At 41.6% G+C, this 23,107-nt stretch overlaps 1 protein-coding gene across 1 annotated transcript in view; it reads right to left on the bottom strand.

The window, feature by feature from the left end:
• Positions 1-23,107, bottom strand: part of LOC124551771 — a 236,086-nt gene that overhangs the window by 39,596 nt on the left and 173,383 nt on the right. The window contains exon 6 of the mRNA XM_047126470.1: positions 3,205-3,313. Coding sequence (XP_046982426.1) covers positions 3,205-3,313 — 109 coding nt within the window. The remainder of the gene's footprint in view (positions 1-3,204; positions 3,314-23,107) is intronic.

The raw sequence follows: 23,107 nt of genomic DNA, 5'->3' as shown, positions 1-23,107 counted from the left end.
TCGAGTCTCGGTCGGGCACACAGTTTTAATCTGCCAGGAAGTTTTATATCGAAAATTTTTCATTTCCATGTATTCTTGAAAGCATCTTCGAAATAATGAAACAGTCGTACAAAGAAATACGCATAATGTACGTACAAATGTACAAGTACGGTATCAACATTAAGAAACAATGCCCCCGGGCAGTTTTTGTACGCTAGGAGCAACTGCTTTACGTGTCTACAACGCAATTCTGTAAACATTTCTATACTGTAACACCTTTCATAGCTCCATAGACGGTTTTCCTAATAGATTTTAGCCGTTTGCGCTTCGCAGCTGAAAGCTGCCCAATGTTAGTGTTTCCTTCAGTTGACTCGACTGTAGAGATTCCTTTTTAGAGAAGAATAGATGTATTAAAACTTCGTGCATGATGCGACATTTTTTCACGTATCTCGGTGTTGATGACATCATATCTATTGAACTATGTGTCGTACAATGATGTATTTGCGCAAGAACATTCATCGGCATATGGGGATACTGTCTTCGAAATATGTTGCGAATAGAGTTAGTAGCAAGGATGTAATAAGTTTCGTCATGCACAATGCGGCAGTTTGTCACGCAAATCAGTGTCTACGACGCTATATCTCCTGAACTATATGTGCTATCATGATATAATGTTGTAGGAGCATTTAGCGGTAGATGTGAATGTTGCATGCAAAATTTATTGCGAATAGAGTTAGTAGCTGAAAGATAATAAATGTAAACGTCAAGCATGACGCGGCAGTTTTTCATCCATCTCTTTGTTTATGTCGTATCTCCTGAAATACGTCTGCCTTCTTGTGTGGGTGGTAACGTGCTCGCCTCCCACGCAAGCGGGCCCGGGTTCGATTCCCGGTCAGGTTGGAGATTTTTCCGCTCGTGGACAGAGTGTTGTGTTGTCATCATCATCATTTCATCCTCATCACCAGCACGCAAGTCGACCAATGTGGCATCGAATGAAATAAGATTTGCACTTGGCGGCCGAAATTCCCCGTATAGGGGCTTCCCGGCCAACGATGCCATACACTCATTCCCATTTTCCTGAAATATGACAGGTAGGTGGCTCTTCCCTCCACAGCGACTGTTGCCTTACAGTAAGGAATCTTGTGTACTGAGTTTGGTTGAAATCAGCCCAGTTGTTTATGAGGACATGTCGAACGTATGTAAATACACAAAACACGCATAAATACTTATCAACGTCCATTTTTATAATATGTATGGATGCCTCTTGGAACGTACTGTATGCATAGTCCGTTTAAAGTTACTTGATAGTTGACGTCTGTGAGTTAACGGTGCTGTCACCGGCTGCTGGCTACCGCTCTGTTGTAGGCAACGCACAAACACGGCAAGTCACTTCACAACTGCTCTTAATGTGTAACGCGGAGCAATATTGGAAGTGGCGCCGCAAGGTAAGTCGGAAAATCGAAATGCTCTGTGGACAGCTGATTGTAAGTAACCAATGACTGATCTGCGGCAGGATAATGAAAATGGCGGGGCAAAGAATTAGAAACAAAGAAATTCTCTTTAAGCCAATTAATTGAATAAAAGTGATAATCTCTTTCGATTAGATTTGGAAATAAAAAAAAATTCGCGACATGTAGTGAGATTCGAATCTACGATGTTTAACATGGAAACTTAATACGCTAACCATTGCGCTAAATTACAATACCGGGACGAGTTGATATATTTGTCACAGTCTTCATCCAGTCTCAATGGCGAATTGCAGCCTTCAAAAACTCGGTTTCATGCAATGTCGTGTGAAGCCTGTCATAAAAGAGTCGATCTCTGTGATTACAACTGCAAGTGTGACTCTGATTTGCGTCCCATGCAGAAGTATCCAGTAGTGTTTACTAATCATGTGTATGAAACGTGTGTATTTCGTTTGCAACGGTATGTGAGTGCATTGTTTGTGGTAATGAAATACGAAATAAAAGTGCTAGACCCCTAATTCTGGATCCAAGCACTTAAAGAAAGAATGCCAGACAAGGAATTCGAAGTGGACTGACCAGTTGTTGTAACAGTTTGGCAACGGCGAACGGCTCGGGCGTGACGATGAGCGCTCTGATTGGAGGAAACCAGCTCCAACGCGTAAAGTGTCAACAATCAATTAATTTTAATCAGAATATAGTTGTACTCGTCTTTTCAGTATCTTTAGGATTCCGTTAGAATAACTACGCCGTTCAATTTAAAATAATTATTACTACAATGTCTCAGCTGATACAAGAATTTCCATATGTATTTCCATATGCAAAAAATTACGTGCCTCTTAACGTACTACTGTTTGCCGGCTGCTCATTTCGATATGTTCAGCTGGCCACGAAATAATAGCGGTATTTGGCCTTACGCGACTGACGTTGTCTAACACGTGCGATTAACAGAGTACTGTAACGAAACTTCCTGGCAGATTAAAACTGTGTGCCCGACCGAGACTCGAACTCGGGAAGGTAGGAAACGAGGTACTGGCAGAAGTAAAGCTGTGAGTACCGGCCGTGAGTCGTGCTTCGGTAGCACAGTTGGTAGAGCACTTGCCCGCGAAAGGCAAAGGTCCCGAGTTCGAGTCTCGGTCGGGCACACAGTTTTAATCTGCCAGGAAGTTTCATATCAGCGCACACTCTGCTGCAGAGTGAAAATCTCATTCTGGAAACATCCCCCAGGCTGTGGCTAAGCCATGTCTCCGCATTATCCTTTCTTTCAGGACTGCTAGTTCTGCAAGGTCCGCAGGAGAGCTTCTGTAAAGTTTGGAAGGTAGGAGGCGAGGTACTGGCAGAAGTAAAGCTGTGAGTACCGGCCGTGAGTCGTGCTTGCTTCGGTAGCTCAGTTGGTAGAGCACTTGCCCGCGAAAGGCAAAGGTCCCGATTTCGAGTCTCGGTCGGGCACACACTTTTAATCTGCCAGGAAGTTTCATATCAGCGCACACTCCGCTGCAGAGTGAAAATCTCATTCTAGAGTACTGTAACCGTTTACAGAAAGAAGGGAATTCGAGAGCATTTATTTCCCTTCTCAACGATGGGGTATTCCAAGACCAGTTCGTGGACATCGATTACAAGGGAAGTGTGTGGCTGCTCCAGAGTTACGGCTTCCTCGTAGAGTGGAGCTACGACTTCAACGAAAACCGAGTGAGTAATGTCACAGAGCGCGACAGATCGAGCGTAAGCGTGCAGGCTGTAGCAGCGGCATGGCGATACTCACAGCTGGAAGTCCGACGGCAGCGTGGTGACGCAGTGGGCCGCCGTGATGACGTAGCGACTGCTGATGAGCGCGCCGCCGCACCGGTACAGCGTCCGGCTGCGCCCCTTCACTGCAACGCAAACACCGAGCACGTCATCACTTTCTACCGGCCGCCGGCCGGACTGCCAAGTCACGTTCCCACACGTGCTTCATCATTATAACAATAGTCAAAGTAAAGAACATAAATTAATATGGTGTACCCATAAAAGAATGCCCCACTTTCAATGGTGTACTAAAGCAGTTTAATTTAGGCTGTTTACAACAAATCTTACATCATACTCTCTTTCAAATTCTGAAGATGGCAGGGGTAAAATACAGGGAGCGAAAGGCTATTTACAATTTGTACAGAAACCAGATGGCAGTTGTAAGGGGCATGAAAGGGAAGCAGTGGTTGGGAAGGGAGTGAGACAGGGTTGTAGCGTCTCCCCGATGTTATTCAATCTGTATATTGAGCAAGCAGTAAAGGAAACAAAACAAAAATTCGGAGTAGGAATTAAAATCCATGGAGAAGAAATAAAAACTTTGAGGTTCGCCGATGACATTGTAATTCTGTCAAAGACAGCAAAGGACCTGGAAGAGCAGCTGAACGAAATGGACAGTGTCTTGAAAGGAGAATATAAGATGAACATCAGCAAAAACAAAACGAGGATAATGGAATGTAGTTGAATTAAATCGGGTGATGCTGAGGGTATTAGATAAGGAAATGACACGCTTAAAGTACTAAATGAGTTTTGCTACTTGGGGAGAAAAATAACTGATGATGGTCGAAGTAGAGAGGATATAAAATGTAGACTGGCAATTGCAAGGAAAGCTTTTCTGAAGGAGAGAAATTTGTTAACATCGAGTATAGATTTAAGTGTCAGGAAGTCGTTTCTGAAAGTATTTGTATGGAGTGTAACCATGTATGAAAGTGAAACGTGGACGATAAATCGTTTAGACAAAGAGAGAATAGAAGTTTTCGAAATGTGGTGCTACAGAAGAATGCTGAAGATTAGATGGGTAGGTCAAATAACTAATGAGGAGGTATTGGCTAGAATTGGGGAGAAGAGAAATTTGTGGCACAACTTGACCAGAAGAAGGGATCGGTTGGTAGAACATATTCTGAGGCATCAAGGGATCACCAATTTAGTTTTGGAGGGCAGCGCGGAGGGTAAAAGTCGTAGAGGGAGACCAAGAGATGAATACACTAAACAGATTCAGAAGGGTGTAGGCTGCAGTAGGTACTGGGAGATGAAGAAGCTTGCACAGGATAGAGTTGCACGGAGAGCTGCATCAAACCAGTCTCTGGACTAAAGACCACAACAAACTGAGGGTAAACTAACTAGTTTTTCTTACACATGTTCTATATGTGGGCCTCTGAATACATCCAACGTAAAATCCAATTCTACCCACTCATTGGTTAATAACTCTACTTCTATACGTACATACGTACTCCGCAAGCCACCATACGGAGCTTGGCGGAGGATACCTGGTACCACTACTAGCCATTTCCTCACTCTTATTACATGCAGGAGTCACCTGCGCTATTTTTCTGTCACTTGGGACTTTACTTTAGGCGACAAATTCGCGACAAATGCAAGGTAAGTAAGGAGCCATTGCTGTAGGGTACTCTCTGTAAAACTGAATTGTATTTCCATCAAGACCTGGGGACTTGCATGCTTTCAACTCTTTCACTCGTTTCTCTCCGCCAGGGATGGTTATTACTATGCCCTCCACACGGAGATCTGTAATGGAAGCAATAGCATCTTCAAATCTGCGTGTGAACTCAGGCAAATCATTATGTAGTGGCGGAACGCAGACATAATTCTTTATAAAGCCCCAAAGGAAATAAACCGCATGCCGAATGATCTGGTGATCGTGGACGTCAGCGGAAAAGAGTTATTGAGCATTACAACCAAGCCAACGGTCAGAGACTTCAAAGTTCAACCACATTCATACAAACAGATTCCAGTGGGGAAGGACTACATCTTGTTAACAAATAAATATTCGGATTCACTTTTAACTGGGGAAAGAACCGTTCTGGCAATGTATCCAGATAAGCCACCTCTGTTACTGTAGCTTCAGCGAGTGAGTGAGTCATGGTTGTAGATTATTTCTCATCCTGTACACAGACAAAGTATATATAAGATTAAAAGCTTTCAGATTTGCGGATGGTATTGTAATTCTATCAGAGCCTGCAAAGGACTTGGCGATCAATTCAGAGGAATACATGGGAAAGAAGTTACAAGACGAACATCAATAAAAATGATGCACATTTGAAGTTGGGACACAACGCAGAAAACGTTTAATTTTGGGGAATCTCTTTGATATTGTACAGATTCGTGATGATATTCTGACCCCCAGAAATGAACATTGTGGGTATTAACCTTTCCACCTATAAGAAAAGTCACCTTATCGCTGGACACACATGATCAACAAGGTCATCTTCCCTCTACAACACTTCATTTGCAAAGTTACAACATGCACAATAGCCATTTGGCTCTAAAGCATGTACCAACTGTGCGTGTAAACTCTTTCTTAAAACGGTCCACACTATCGTGTTTGGCACTCAAGTTGAGGATGTGCTTTCCGAGCAGAGTTCTTAGGACTAAGAAGGTAAGATGTTCTGATACAGTCAACGTGCTCTTTAGACACTTTTGGTGTTCCCTTTAAACCCACATCAGCTCGTTTCGAACTGACTTTACCATTGGCGGATGTTTTTTCCACTTGGGGGATCACAATAAAATTTTAAATGTAACGCATGTTGAACGGAAATTACAGATTCGCTCTTAACAAACTGCAGAAAACAGAAAACGCTTTATACTCTGGAGCCGCCACGCTGCGTATGTGGCACCGTCAGCGGGAAAACTATAAAGCAGTACTCGCGCAAGCGTCAAACTAAAAGTATTTTGAGTTACTCAATAATTGTGACCGTGAACCAACACTCCGCAGCGCTTACAATTGATACTGTTAAAATTTGTAACTGAGACATTCTTCTGAGGACATTCTGTGTAATAATAATTTGTTTGCTTTCGTGCTCAGTACATGGCCTTACTACATCTTCCATGAATTTGCAGTTCAGACAAATACAGCAGATTAAAAGCATTGTTCTTTTCCTTTCTTTCTTGGCTTACTCAGCTTTGTGTGTTTTGTCGGTACTTCCTCTGAACTCACGAAACTTGTAGGACTTGCTGTCGGCAGTAGGTAGGATCATCCTGTGAATTGGAACCTTTCCCTGAATGGGCTGTTCGCTACAGGCGCTTCGGAGGCAAGCCCCATCCACGTCGGGAAAACATCCTGTTTCAAATACAGCTTGTAATTTTGTAGAATTCACTGCCGTTTTGGAAACGGAAATTTGTCGTAAGTTCTATGGGACCAAACTGCTGAGGTTCTTGGTCCCTAGTCTTACACACTACTTAATCCAACTCAAACTAACTTACGCTAAGTACAACACACACACACACACACACACACACACACACACACACACACACCTATGCCAAACCGTGGCAAGGTGCCCAAGACCGCACGGCTACCCTGCCGTTTTCGAGGCCCTTAGTTTTCACGCTACATTCTGGGAACTTCAAGTAAGAAACTTGGAAAACAATAGATGTAAAAATAGAAACACTTCGCTAAGCACTTGAATCCACACCTTACTATCGGCTCATGTAGCCTTCAAAAATACTCTTTCGGTGTTAAATATGAGTAATGAAAAGAATAAATATAAATATTCTGCAAATGAAACAGGCGTAATGGAATACACAGTCCATCCTGAAAGTTCCGAGATTGGTTTTATTCCTGGCGTATAAGCGACGTCAGCGCATAAATGCAGTAGCAGCTTGAATTAACAATTGTAAACAATAGATCTTCATTTGACCAACCAATTTCAGCAGGCTGTGTTACGCAGTGGACGTCCGGCCGTAGTGTGTCAATATCGGGTCATAGATAAAGTATCAAGTATTCAAGATATCCTCCAGGATGTTTCAACGAAGAGAAAATTGTGTGTAAAGTTTGTCCCGCAGATCATGAGTCCCGAACTAACAAAAACGACACGTGGACTTCCATCTCTATTTGATTGAAATGCGAAACACGAGCAATTCTTTTCTGAAAAAAAATCATCAACGGTGGCGAGACTTGATGGAATTGACGCGAACCTACCACAAATCGATAAGTGCAGAAATTCGTTTCAAGGTTCACCACTTTGATGACATAACCGACATGCAAGCGAATATGACGCGCCAGTTGAATAACATTCCAATGAAGGACTTCTCTGGCAGTTTCACACTGTTGTATGAGCATTCTGTGCGTTGCACTCGAGTGGGGAGAACCTATGTAGAACACCTGGAACATTAAAATCACCGTCTTAGTATTTATCCCTTTTTTTTTTTTTTTTTTTTTTGCTAAACGAAACTTTTTGGATCGACGGGACGATGCGCATAAGGAGACTGACAGTGGCAAAGCAGACATCGAACGCTGTAGAAGCCAGATGGTCCTTATAGGAAAAGTAAATAAACCTTTGTAGAAAAAGAAAAGCATCTGGCTGAGCAAGATGCCGCAGTGGTTAGCGCCTCGAATTCACATTCGCGGAGATGACGGTTCAGATCCACGTCTGGTCATGTACATTTTAGTTTTCTGTAGTTTCACTACATCGTTCTACGCAAATTCCGAGATGGTTCGAATGAGAGGCAACAGGCGATTTCCTTCTCCTTTCTTGAGACATTCCCGGTTTGTTCTCTGACTTTAATGAGTTGACAGGACGTCAAACTCTAATCTTCCTTGCTTACCATCAGGAGCTCAAATGATACAGATTCACAAAGAAGACAAAGTTGAAATGTGGACGGGATGTAAATATCGACTGTATAAAGAAAAGAAACTGAAAGACAATCTCATGAAATTGGAAGATGTGGATGAAGGTGAGATTCGTGATCCGTTACTGCGAAAGGAATTTGACAAAAGACTGAAAGGCCTAAGTCGAAAGAAGGTTGTTGGAATAGACGATAATCCTTGTTTATTAGTAAAATCATCAGGAGAGTCAACTATGATCAAACGGTTTCACTTGGCATGCGATATATTTGAGACAGGCGAATTACTCTCGGGCTACATTAAGACTCTAATAAGTCCAATATCAAAGAAGGAAGATGATAAGAGGTGAGAGTACTACCGAACAGTAAGTTTAATAATTCATGGTTGTAAAATACTAATACTAATTATCTATAAGAGAATAGAGCAACTGGTAAAAAACGGCCTAGGCGAAGAGTTGTTTGAGTTTTGGAGAAACTGAAGACTATGCGAAACAGTACTGACCGCACGCCTTACTGTAATATATATATCGAAGAAAGAGAAACCCACATTACAGTAGTTGTAGAATTAGAGAAATCGTTTGAGTGGAATACATTTATTCAACCTATGAAGATATCAGGAACACAACACAGGGAGCAAAAGACTGTCAACAACTGCTACAGAAATCAGACAGCAGTTATAATAATGTAAAGACTTTAAAGGGAAGCAGTTGTTGAGAAGTGAGTGAGTCATGGTTGTAGATTATTTCTCATCCTGTACACAGACAAAGTATATATAAGATTAAAAGCTTTCAGATTTGCGGATGGTATTGTAATTCTATCAGGGCCTGCAAAGGACTTGGCGATCAATTCAGAGGAATACATGGGAAACGTGGATAATAAAACGTAATCAAATTAAATGAAATGCTGCAGAGGGAATTAAATTAGTATAGCATACACTAAACGTAGTGACGAGTTTTGCTATTTGGGCAGCAGAATAACTGATGACGTCAGAAGTAAATAGGATACTGAGTGCAGTCTGGCAATGAAAAGGAAGCCTTCCTGAAAAAGACAAGTACTTTAATATCGAATATAAGTTTGAATACTAGGAAGATATTTGTCTGCTGTGTAACCTTACAAAAAAGCTGTAATAAAGATATTTTGATGGCATTATGTCGGTACTAATAAGGAGGGCTTTTCTTATGGGATGGAGGAAGTGAGTCTATTGTAACGCCATGAAATAAGATCTGCCTTCTTGTAGAAAATATTCTGACAATGAGATCATTTCCATCCGCTGTATCAACAGACCTGTGGCCATCTTTATTCCTAGCTCTAAGGCGTGTCTCTAGTACCCTAGTGAAATCACTTATAAGTATTTTCCAGCCTGTCCCAAAATGCCCTAAAATGAATGCCGGGATGGTTCCTATGAAAAGAACACTACCGATTTCCTTCATCAACTACCGAACTTATGCACCGTCCCAAATGACCTCGACGTTGACGGGATGGTAAATCCTTACATTCCTTCTTCTTGTTTCAGTTCAGCCATCTACCTTTGGCACTCTTATTTTATGATGGTTTTTAATAAGTCCTAGCCTACTGTCCTAGTATACTGGACTACAGGCTATACGATAGCCTTAAGCCTGACATCTATTACTTCTGAAAGACGAAGAAAAGTTGTACGTTAAGTTCAGTGTATTGTGTCAGAACAGGTTTAGAGAAAAGCAAGTATTACAAATAACTTAACTATAAACTTCTTTGAAGAAGATACTGTAAACGCGGAGAAAAATAAACTACATTCTAAATTTCCTTTTTTGCCGGAAGATGTACGTTAATATCAAAGGTTGGATAGGTCTTCCAGAAGTAATACGAAGAGAGAATAATAATAGAAAAAATTATATATACTAATTATAATAGAATCAAGATAAAAATTTATTTCGAGCAACTCGCATTAGATGGAGTAAATGTAATTTATTCTTAGAAATCAAATGACTTCTTTGTAACAACATTGTTTTGTTTGTAGGAACTCACTGTAATCGCTGAGAGCTGTGGTGATTTGTTTGTGCTTCTTTCAAGAATGTACGAACCATCGGACTACGTAATGCTGCAGAGAGAGAATCCAACAGTCTTTGTTGTAAATGGTGAGTAATGCCCACCCATCACAATATTAATTGTTGCACGGTATCTTACTTTTAGTACAAATGTTATACGCAGTATAAAAGAGCGATAAACGGTTTGGTTTATAGTATATCAGAAAAACAAAGGTATTTGTCCCAAGCGGAGCTGTCGTCTGACTGTTGGGTACGATTGAATGTGTTGTACAAGCCAGCAAATTCGATCGATGATGTTGGCAACATAGTAACTTTGACGTCACAGTTCACTGGAAAACGCAAAAGATATCATTGAGGCAAACAAGTATTATATAGCTATCTGAGGACAGTAGGAAGTTGGAGTTGTCGAGCGAGTGGCAACCCTCAAACACTGAGACGAAAAAAAGTGACAAACCCAAAGCTTAAAGACTGCATTCGATGCTTGAGAAATAATGTAATACACGTTGTTTTCAAAATCTCTTTGTAGCTATACAACAGAAGACGGTGACTGGAACAGTGAAACGGCGATAACGTAATTTTGTGTTATTTTAGTCGCAAATACTGAGATGTGTATGATAGTTATGTCCGCCCATTGTCGAGTTTCTAAATGTGCAGGAAAAGTGTGATATCCACATTGACCTCTCGATGGCAGCATAGGTTAAAGACAGCTATATTTATGGAATAATTAGTTTGAAACACTGCTCTGTAATTGAACCAATAGTTTTCTAAATTATCCTCTCCATTTCTTATGTAGATAATTAGATGTATGTAAAGTTTTCTGATTGATGAGAACTATTGCGAAGACGTGCTAACTGCAATCTTGCAGAGATGGAAATCCCGTAGTGCTCTGCTTACAAGACTTACGTAACGAGAAGAAGCGCATTTCGAAGCAGACCTATCGCTCGATCGCAAACCGTAGAGCTCACGTACTTCGATCGGGGTCTAGTGAAGCAGGGGATACAACCCGTCGGCTTTGACGAATGACGTCATACATTAGTCGTAGTAATGTCTTCACTTCGAGGCATAGATAATAAAACCGTTCTGTGCTCCGGATAAGCGCTATCATTGTACATTAAAATAATTATTCGTAATCATATTGAGGTAATTTGGAGTATTAGTTTGTTATTGTAGAACAATATTTAGTGTCTTATTTTCATTATAGGAATTGTGGGTATGTAATTTTCGTTACTGTCTGTCTACGCGAGCTTCGGTTATTCCTCGATATTTCCGTGTGGTAAGTTCACTTTTCCATTTGCTTCTTTCACTGTATTTCACTATTTTGACATATTTCACTGTTTTATTCCATCAATATGTGTATTTTCGTGTTGTGAAGTACGCAATAGAAATTTCTCAGCTGTCGATCTTCTTTCATTTCCCAGCACTAGTATCAGTGACACATTTTCGAATGTGTACTTGCTATATTACAGGCGAAACCCCCGACACAACTAAAATTTGCATCCCGTCCTTCACTTCGCTTTTACACTGACGACACAACTAAAATTTGTATCCCGTCCTTCACTTCGCCTTTACACTGACACTATATATGTCAATTGGCGAGCAAGATAACAAATGTAACGAATGGGATACTATTAGCGTCCTAGGCAACAAGAAAACTGTACCCCATAGTGAAGGACAGGATACAAATTGTAAGTGTGTCGTCTTCTTGTCTCCGTGTAGTTCAATTGAGGTACAGGTTGCAAATGTAACATACGTCTATTTCCACCTTTTCGTTCCCAGTGTACATATATAGAGGTCAACGGAAGTCTGGTATACATATATTACATACGTAGGTCCTTCTGTCATCAGTAGTACTGATATGTACGTAACAAAAGACTGTTAATAATAGCGGAGGCGAAATAAACAACACATCTACAATTTGTATCCCGTTTTCCACTTAGGGTTTGATACATCGTTCAAGTGAAGAACAGGACAGTAATGCTAGTGAAAACGAAGAAATCGACGTAGGCTGAACTTGTATCCCGTACTGCACTTAAGCAATACAGTTCGAAAGAGTTTCGAGATACAACTGACACACATGTAACGTGATGTATTCTTTGCTAGTAATATATTTCATTCATTTCTTTCCATTGTATTTTGTGGAGAAATACTAAGATACAAACACGCGATATCGTTAACGTGAAAATACTACTGGCCCTTATACAGGGTGTTACAGAAAGGTACGGCCAAACTTTCAGGAAACATTCCTCACACACAAATAAAGAAAAGATTTTATGTGGACATGTGTTCGGAAACGCTTAATTTCCATGTTAGAGCTCATTTTAGTTTGTTCTTCCACCTACGCTCAATGGAGCACGTTATCATGATTTCATACGGGATACTCTACCTGTGCTGCTAGAACATGTGTCTTTACAAGTACGACACAACATGTGGTTCATGCACGATGGAGCTCCTGCACATTTCAGTCGAAGTGTTCGTACGCTTCTCAACAACAGATTCGGTGACCGATGGTTTGGTAGAGGCGGACCAATTCCATGGCCTCCACGCTCTCCTGGCCTCAACCCTCTTGTCTTTCATTTATGGGGGCATTTGAAAGCTCTTGTCTACGCAACCCCGGTACCAAATGTAGAGACTCTTCGTGTTCGTACTGTGGGCGGTTGTGATACAATACGCCATTCTCCAGGGCTGCATCAGCGCATCAGGGATTCCATGCGACGGAGGTTGGATGCATGTATCCTCGCTAACGGAGGACATTTTGAACATTTCCTGTAACAAAGCGTTTGAAGTCACGCTGGTACGTTCTGTTGCCGTGTGTTTCCATTCCATGATTAATGTGATTTGAAGAGAAGTAATAAAATGAGCTCTAACATGGCAAGTAAGCGTTTCCGGACACATGTCCACATAACATATTTTCTTTCTTTGTGTGTGAGGAATGTTTCCTGAAAGTTTGGCCGTACCTTTTTGTAACACCCTGTATATGTGAAGTACAGTTTTTCTCTCTTGCTTGCCGGCCGAAGTGGACGAGCGGTTCTACGCGCTACAGTCTGGAACCGCGCGACCGCTACGGTCGCAGGTTCGAATCCTGCCTCGGGCATGGATGTGTGTGATGTCCTTAGGTTAGTTAGGTTTAAGTGGTTCTAAGGTCTAGGGGACTGATGACCTCAGATGTTAAGTCCCATAGTGCTCCGAGCCATTTTCTCTCTTGCATTCCTTTGTTTCCGAACATTCTTCTCAGCTCTTTCATCTTTGTAATGCACGCTCTCTGGTCAATTCTGACGTCATTGGTCAAAGCCGACGGGTTGTATCCCCTGCTAAACTAGACCCTTCGATCGTTACAGTACATGCTTAACACAATCACAGCATTGAAAGCCCGTACTTTATCGTCGACACCACTCAAGAACAGATACGTAACCAGCTAACAACATATACGTGTACAGATTAGGAAGCACAAATGAACACATGCGTTACCAGCTAACAACTTATAAGTGTACAAATTAGAAAGCACAAATTGCCCGTTATCGCGACTTATAAGTTTTGAAGTTTTGTTGTTCGTTTGTTGCGATCATCTTTCACACAATTAATGACGAATATAATGAGTTGACTTAAGTCGTAAATTTTTTGCCAGAACAACAGCGCTGTTTTATTCGCAGATTCGCAGTTTGATATCTGGAAAGCAAAGGCAAATCATTCTTTCTAAGATGTAGCGCATGAGAAAGGGGAAATAATGAGGCTTCTGCGGATCTTCTTTGAAGTAAATCAAACTTTTCTATGTGTGGAACGTACCATATTTCTATGTATGTTGGTGCATTGTGTAATTATGGTTAAATCTCAAAAACAGTTCGTTTCGTTTCTAATGCACAGGAAATAGGTTTCCCTTCAGTGTTAGTAAACAAAAAAAATGAGACTGACTGTTGTTCCGTAAAAATAGTGTTAACAAAGAACAACTTTGAGACTTACTGTTGTGACGTAAAAAGGAAATATCACTGGACCCTTTTCTGGACCCAGTGTTTTGTGATTTTTCAGTTTGTTTCCACTAGGCGCAACAGATGACTCAAAAATTTTAATGTTTGCCAGTGTTTCATGTGTCATTGCGAGAAATGAGGAAGGGAAAGTAAATGATATGGAAAATGCGTGAATAATGTCAAACCGTGATATACAGAGAACAGATCAATATCCACATCCATACTCCTTATGCAGCAGAGGGAGTAGCACTATCTAATCCTATCTTATCCCCCTTCCCTGGTCCACTCGGGAATGGCGTGTGGCAAGAATGATTGTCCGTTAACCTCCCGATTACTTCAAAGTTTTCAGATATCCCCGTTGTCGTCATTTTGCGAGACGTATGTGGGAGGAAGCAGTACGCTGCCCTACTCTGCGCGAAACCTACTCTCGGAACTTCAGTAGTAAACATCTTCGTGATAGATGACGTGTCTCTTGTAGATACTGCCACTGACGTGTCTCTTGTAGATACTGCCACTGGGGTTTGTTGAGCGTCTACGTAACGCTCTCGTGCCGACCAAACGGTCAGGTGACGACAAGCGCTGTTCATCGTTGGATTTTGTTTAGCCGTTCTATTAATCCGACGTGGTAAGAGTTCCGGACTGATGAGCAATACTCAAGAATCAGTCCAGCAAGTGGTTTGTAAACCACTTCTTTCAGATTTTCCCAAGAATCTGATCCTGGCATCTGCTTTTCCGATCACTTATAACTAGCTGCGCCCCGCAGTGTTACCTGTAGTTAAACAATTAATTATAAAGAAATGTTAGTTTTGACATTTACTATCCATGCGTAGGTGTTGGGGCGCGAGCCACTTGGGACCCAGAATACCGCGCGACATCGGAAAAAAATATCAAATTTTGAGACGATGGGAGAAGCTGACAGAATACATGTCGCTTACAGTTCACACGTTTAATTAAGGAATAATTGTTTACGCCAAAGAACAGCGAATTACAAAATGTGATAAGGAAGTAAATAATTTCACGAACGTTCGCGACATGCCTAGCACGGAAAAGAACATAATTGTCTTGGTGTGGCCGGCTGCTGTGGCCGGGCGGTTCTAGGAGCTTCAGTCTGGAACCGCGCTGCTGCTACGGTCGCAGGTTCGAATCCCGCCTCGGGCATGGACGTGTGTGTGATGTCCTTAGGTTAGTTTGGTTTAAGTAGTTCTTAGACTTGGGGACTGATGACCTCAGATGTTAAGTCCCATAGTGCTTAGAGCCATTTGGCTTGGTGTGTATGGAGAGCAGAATTCACTGTAAACAACGTCCCAAGACTCCTTGTTCTCTGCGTGGATGTAGAGATTTCTGGCTCTCTGTACATGTGAGCAGCCAGCCTAGAGCAGACCGTGCGAAGAACACGGTGTGCCCAGATGAATACCTGCCACTTTCAACGTTTGTCCTTGACTCATATTTATAGTGAACGAGGATGACACTTTCAAAGGAAACGGCAAGCGTTTGAACTGGAAAAGCAAACTTATTGGGATGAAGAAATTCTTGGTATCGTTACCTTCTCTCCTTTGGCTCTGCTGGTGACGAAAGAGGCCTGCACGATGTGCCTTCTCAGCTTCGAGTTTCGTAACCTAGCGCCATTGCACAACCGCGGTGCATCAAGATTATGCTTTAGTATGACAGCTCTAAATTGTTGGACGGCATCCCCTACAGCTCTAATGAGTTTAGAAACTTTACAGGATATGTAATGTAGTTATACATCCCATTCACGGAATGAGAGGTATCACTTCACTAAATGCGTATGTCACAGAAAAGATGTTTGTGGCTGAAAGTAGTCGATAAGTGGTGAGTACCCCACTGATGGGAGGTGTTTTAAATCGTAGGTGTTGATACCAGAGCTAACAATCCAACAACTGTACGGAAGTGGTTAGCAGTCAGATGAGCCTACCTGCTAAGGTGGAGAAAGGAGTTCCATGGACCGGGCGGTGCGGAAGAGAGCTCCATGAAATCTAAGAACGTGAATGTCAAAGATAATAAATGTATTGTAATTGTTAATCATCAAGTTGAATATCAGATTCGCTATGAACGTAGTACAGAGAGGCATTACACGAGTTGGTAGCTGACTTCATTTATCACGTTGTGAGTTGTAATTTTGAAGATAATATAAGAAGGTGAATTGCATCTTATTTCTTGTTTATGTGGTGGGGTGAATGGGAACGAGAAGTTAATTTTCAGCAGCTTTATCTGGAGGAGGGGAGGTCTGAGGTCTGAGCCAACTTGGAGGAAGAAGGCACACGGATTTAGGGCACAAGGTAGCTGGACACTGATTAATAATACCTAACGGCAACCGAATGTTCAATAAGCAACACTCACTGTATGTAAATGGAATGTTCAGGTGGCAACTTATTTAAGTGTTTGGTGCATGAGGTGAAGTACAACAAACCACGACGCAGCCCAAGCCAACCTGGAACACTTCAGTGGAAGCCTTGTCTCATGTCATCACTGTATCGAATGAGCTGCGGGTGGTCACCTCGCCAGCTACTTCATAAATATTTTTTTTAATGGTGTCTCCTACCGATTCATTGTTGGGCGTCAGTCTCTCTGCGCTAAACTTAATGTATTCATTTAATAGTTAACTTTCATCAAGTTACCCACCCTATGGGAACAATAGTCACGTGGACCACCCCACAGGAGCAGTTTTAGGTTTTCGGAGTGAACGGTAGCATATTTGTTAATTCAGGGTATAGGCTATCACCACCACAAAGTTCATCCAAATCTGTCCAGCCACTTCAGCGTTAATTACTAACAAACGTACTAACGTGACGAAGAAAGAAAATAAGCTATTTCTAGCGCAAATTTTGTAACAGTGTAGATGTGCACTAGAGGATTGGGTAATTTCCAAGAATGATTGCCTATCAATTCGCTGGGTCCAAACGATACATCTCGAACGAGCGATCCAAAATCGATCCTGCAGCTCTGGTGGGGAGCGTTATAAGTATGTTTACGGTGATCACTACAGTCTACACAGTCCCTGCTTTCCTCGTCCGGTGGTACTCAATATTTGCGACAAAAAGTCAAATCATTTTCTACGCTGGATAAGCATGGAATTAGATTTTTCCATGTTCGAGAATCCGCCGAAGAAACGTCAAGAACACCAGACATCCCACTCACTACCGACATAAATCGTCTAGGTTTCCCTTGCAACTCACAAATAATTCGCGGAGGTATGTAATTTAGAGCAACTGAGGGAACGACAGAAAACATATAAAAATGACGATCACAAATAATTGATCATAACGCCCGCCACCAGAGCCGCATGATCGATTTAGAATCGCTCGTTCGATATGTATCGTTTGGAGCGTGACTTCGATAGGCAGTCATTCTTGGAAATTACCGAGGATTGCTTCTCCTATTTATATGCAACGTGTCGCATTTATTTACGTTCAGAGTCAACTGCCAGTCCGTGTACCAAGCATCAATCGTCTGCGGGTCTTCCTGCAGTACCCTACAGTCTTCCGGCGTTGCTCCGTTTTTATAGAAAGCCGTACCATCTGCGAACAGCCTCAAGGAGTTTCCGACGTCATCCTCTTAGATCAGTGGTAGTCAGCCTGTTCCCTACCGGTCACTTGTTGGCGTTCCAGCTTTCATTGTGATCTTGTAAAAACATTTTCATTGGGTTTTCATAAAATTGTGACATATGTTAATATATGCTTTAATTTGCCGTGATTCTGCTGTATAAATTTTATAAAGTAAAATACTTCCCAACTTTATAAATCACTAGCACTGTGGAAGCGATGGGCGGTTGGAAAATGTTACTGTTAGTAGAGAAACAAAAGCGGCAGGTCGGTAAAAAAGTTGACTCCCTGTTCTAGATGATGTATATATATATTAAATAGTATCGGTACTAACACATTTCCTTGAGGAATTTTTGAAATTACATTAAAGATGTAGATTTAGTACTGTTAAGAGCAATGTGTTGAGTTTTGCCTGCAAGGAAGTTCCGAACCCGCTCAAAAATCTGAGACGATGCTCGGTAAGCTCGTATTATCATTAAATTATGTATAAGGTTACAATATCTGCCGCAAATTTCTATCAAACAGATATTTCGTTACCACATCATCGGTCATTTTTAATTCTTAAGATTGGAAGTAGATTGCAGAGTCCGTTGCAACCTGTGGCTGTACAGGTACGAAAAGCTCATAGTGGCTCGCTTTCACGCTTTCCTTTTTTATATATTTTGTGACTAAAGCTCTTCATGCGTGTTAATTATTTTATATGTGATATGTAACAACCGCCTTTGTCTGTTATTGTTAGTCAGTACTTACACTTTTTATATAAAAACGTCTTTTCCTATAAATTTGTAACTATGTTATAGGCCAATTTTAATTGTTTTAATTCTGATGAAGGCACCTTAGAAGTGTTGAAACGTGGTCAATAAGACCAAAATAATTGTGACCCAGGGCTCATTTGTTTCAATTTTAATTTAGAAACGGTCACTGAACCAAGCAGCCATGTTTAAAACTTTGATATCCACTCATGAATTTCAAATGGTGGCACGGTATTTGCTCTGTTGACCGCTGTCATTTTAATCTCAGTTTTTCGTCAAAAGTTTTTGAAGACGTTGAGAGTACCAACGGCTGTCTGCAAACACCCGCGCAGCCGCCGTTGTACTTGCTTGCCGAAGCGCTGTGCACGGATGAGTTGACGCTGCAACCATACGGCAACACAATTTAGAGATGAACTGATACTAAACTGGTTATATTTTTCAATATTTTTGGAGAAATACACGAAAACTGATGGTTGCTGACGATGCTAACCAGAGATTGTGATGTCCCATTTGATAATGTCCCATCCAAACTAACGCAGAAGATCCACGGTTTGACGGGAGATGGGAGAGCGAGCATTGTCGTGGAGAACACTTATGCCCTTGCTCAGTACTCCTCTTCTTCAGTTTTGGATCGCCCGTCTGAGATTTTTTTAATGTCTGTCGATACCTGTTGGTTTCTATTGTTGTCCTAGGATTCATGAAGTCGACCAACAATATCCCCTTTGAAACTTCCTGGCAGATTAAAACCGTGTGCCGGACCGAGACTCAAACTCGGGACCTTTGCCTTTCGCGGGCAAGTGCTCTACCAACTGAGCTACCCAAGCACGACTCACGTCCCGTCCTCACAGCTATACTTTTGCCAGTACCTCGTCTCCTACCTTCCAAACTTTACAGAAGCTCTCCTGCGAACCTTGCGGACCTAGCACTCCTGAAAGAAAGGATATTGCGGAAACATGGCTTAGCCACAGCCTGGGGGATGTTTCCAGAAAGAGGATTCTCAATATCCCCTTTCTTTCTCAAACACAGTTGCCACAACTTCACGGGCAGACTGTGTTCTTTTGAATTTGCGCGGGTTGGGTGAATCGGAATGGCTCCACTCACGTGATTCTTGTTCTGTCTCAGGTGTGAAGTGCAGGCCCAGCTTGCATCACACGTGACTACTGAATCCAGTTCTTTTCATCAGCACAGCGTTGAAGAAGTTGGCGGAAAGTTTCAAAGCATTGCCGTTTGTGGTCTTCTGTCAGCATTTTTGGGACCAATTTAGCGCACGTCTAACGAAATTTCAACACGTCAGTGAAATTCCGGCGAATGGTGCTTGGAGAAACCTCGGCAACAACACTGCAGAGGTCATCGAGAGTGATCTTCCGTTCTTGGAGCACCATTGGTCTCTTCGGCAGTTTCCTGCTTCTTTCCTCGTGATCAATTTCAGTAAGGCCACTTGCTGCCGGCCGTGGTGGCCGAGCGGTTCTAGGCGCTTCAGTCTGGAACCGCACGACCGCTACGGTCGCAGGTTCGAATCCTGCTTCGGGCATGGATGTGTGTGATGTCCTTAGGTTAGTTAGATTTAAGTAGTTCTACGTTCTAGGGGACTGATGACCTCAGATGTTGAGTCCTATAGCGCTCAGAGCCATTTGAACCATTTTGAGCCATCTGCAAATTCTATACACCACTTGCGGGCGCTTTTGACGTCTTACACAACTCTCCATACACTTCCGTCATCTGTCGATGGATGTCGATTAGCCGGCCGGTGTGACCGAGCGGTTCTAGGCGCTTCAGTCTGGAACCGCGCGACCGCTACGGTCGTAGGTTCGAATCCCGCCTCGGGCATGGATGTGTGTGATGTCCTTATGTTAGTTAGGTTTAAGTAGCTCTAAGTTCTAGGGGACTGATGGCCTCAGATGTTAAGTTCCGTAGTGCTCGGAGCCATTTGAACCATTTTGATGTCGATTGGGTTAACGTCTTTTGCACTCAAAACCGAATAACTCCACGAACTTCGCATCTGGCGGTTGTGGCCACCGGGGAATCCAATAGAACTGGCTGCCAAGCCAAGACTGAAAGTTCCAACAGATATGCAGTGGTTTCTGTAGAGAATGGAGGGAGCAAGGAAAAACATAGTGTGGTCAACAGCCACGCAAACAGTTTCCCTGCGGCCCCAATGTTTTGGAACCTCACTTTTTAGATTACGGGGTACATTTTCGATTATGTAGGCATGCAACCGAGTTGAAAATCTCATTTCATCCGGCTCTGGTTTGATTACTGACTCACTTGTAGTCGTCAGATGCTACCAGCGGTGTTCAGGTGAGTGCTCCCTGGTTGTACTCCAATCATACAGCTTGATTGTGTAAGTGTTGCATCGAAATTTACTCTATGCTCGTCTCCCAGTGCACATATCACAGAACAGAAAGTATACAGAATGAAAAGTAGGCTGCAACCTATGTTCTCAAATTTAGTGCGCATGCGCGAAGTTTGACGTATTGAAACCGAGGAAAGAATTTTGGTTTGAAGACGTCAAAGACGAACGGTTAGACATGTACAGGGTGAGTCACGAAGATATGCAAATATTTTAATATGTTATTCTACAAGTAAAACTAAAGAGAAATGTTCATATAAATATACGCCCACAAATGTTTAGTTACGGAGTTACGACTAATAAAAGATTTTGCCTCAAATTTAACAACTTTGCCAATATGAAGCCAGCGCAAAATTGTACGATGTTAAAGTAAAACTCGATTTCCATCGGTTGTTATCGGTCTGTTAATCTAATAAAACATGTCACAGACTTGTATCTGTAGTAGTTTCCCATAACATCCACAGAAGCACGGTAAGTCAACACACATTTTATTGGACCATTCATTTTCCCAGAACATCTAACTGGCTAAATGCATTGAACTCAGTGGAGACATTTTTGAACATTTATTATGAATGTACCGTGAAACTGTGTGTACACTGTACAACTTCTTTAACACTGAGCTTTGTTTTTTCCGGTTTAACATGAATTCACGTATGCTATGGTATTAATAAAAGCCGATTATCTGATACATTCATACAGTTTCAGTTAACGTTATTATCATCATTCGTCCAAAATTAAATTCTCTACAACTTCAGTTGAAACCTTGTGCAAATGTCTGGAATTGAAAAAAATATCTGGCCCAAGTAGTTAATAAATTAAAAATTTTACAAAATTACGTCTTTGCTTCTCTGGATGTTCTGAAAAACTACTGCAGATACAAGTCTGAGACATGTTTTATTAGATTCACCAGACCAATAACAACCAGATAAATGGAGACCGTGCTTTACTTTAGCCTCGTACAGTTTTGCGATAGCGAAGTTGCTAAATTTCAGTCAAAATCTTTTATTACCCGTAACTCCATAACTAAACATTTGCTGACCTACATTTATATGAACTTTTTTCTTTATTGTTGCTTGTAGAATAACATATTAAAATATTTGCAAATCTTCGTGAGGCACCCTGTATAGTGAGCAATAGTAAGAGAATAGACCACACAGGAAAGTAATGAGCGGTTCGCACGAAGCGGTTGATAGAAATACCTGGGTTTACCTATTTTCTTGATGGAAACAACAAAAGCTAATTAATCTGTAAAAAATACTGTATGTAAATGAAGCAGAGGTACATCAACTCCTACATTTAGTTTTCCGGTAGAGGTTCTCCGTTTTCTTTAAGAAAATTAAAAGCGACTTATTTCGCATTTGCGGGTTCTCTTCACTATTGTATTTAATACCTACCATTCAGCTGTGAGGAAACTAAACGGCACACAGAGTTCATTTCTATCGCGTCTTATAGTTTCATTTTAGAGCTTGATGACCAAGTGTCTATTTTTTCGGTATTGGTCACAGTTATTGTGATACTTAATTTCCAAGTACTCTCCGTTCTCTAGCCATATGATGCGCTTCTTTTTTGTACCAGCGCCCTTATACCGTGTTGAACAAGGACTGCTGATTTATCGGCGGGGTCTCTGCGTGCCAATTCTTGCTAAAACTGAAATCTCTACCCTTGTTTATTTGTTTTTCTCACATCGCTATTCTGTCAGGCTTCTTAACTAAGCTGCCCCAGAAAATAGGGGCCTGAACAACGATACTGGTCTTGTCGTATCTCATTTTCTGATTATATTGTAGGCAGCGCTCGGCGACGCCTGGTTGGCTTGTGTTTCAGGCTATTGAGTTTTCAGTGTTTTGCACCTTTCCTTGATTCCTCTGATGTTCTCTCCCGCATTCGACATGACATATTGGTCCGGAATGCGGTATACGTTTGTTTTTTGGAGTCGTAGAATTTCTTTAACATTGCAGTGCAAACTTTTTATGATTTTTCATAAAATTATTCTGAGTAGCAGGCCGCTTCACATCGAAAAATGTTGAATTAACGTTTTCGCCACTATTGAAAATGGTCATTATTACTTACAATGCCGAAGACCACTTTCAATAGTGGCTAAAACGTTGGTTCAACATCTGACAGCCCATGACACTGCCTAGAAGTAATTTATGAAAACCTCAGCCGCGAAAATGCTCGAATGTACATCACCAACGTTTTGACTTTTTAGGTTAGTGCAAAATACTCGTACTTTAGAAATCACGTTTTTTGTTGAAGCCTATCGTATTTGTGCAGAATAGGCTGATGTAAGGAAAGCAAGCGTACGTTTGGTTTTCTTCTTCTTTGTTTCAGTCACTGTGCAACGGAACAGACCTGAATTTCGTAGTCTCTTCCGCGGTAGCACCGGTCTTGATCAACTCGAAGCTGCAAGATTAAATGATTCAAATATCAGTTACTAATTA

Source organism: Schistocerca americana, chromosome 1, assembly GCF_021461395.2.
Source record: "Schistocerca americana isolate TAMUIC-IGC-003095 chromosome 1, iqSchAmer2.1, whole genome shotgun sequence".
NCBI classification, from domain to species: domain Eukaryota; kingdom Metazoa; phylum Arthropoda; class Insecta; order Orthoptera; family Acrididae; genus Schistocerca; species Schistocerca americana.
Note: the sequence above shows the minus strand (reverse complement) of the source record. Positions and strands in the feature narration are given on the sequence as shown.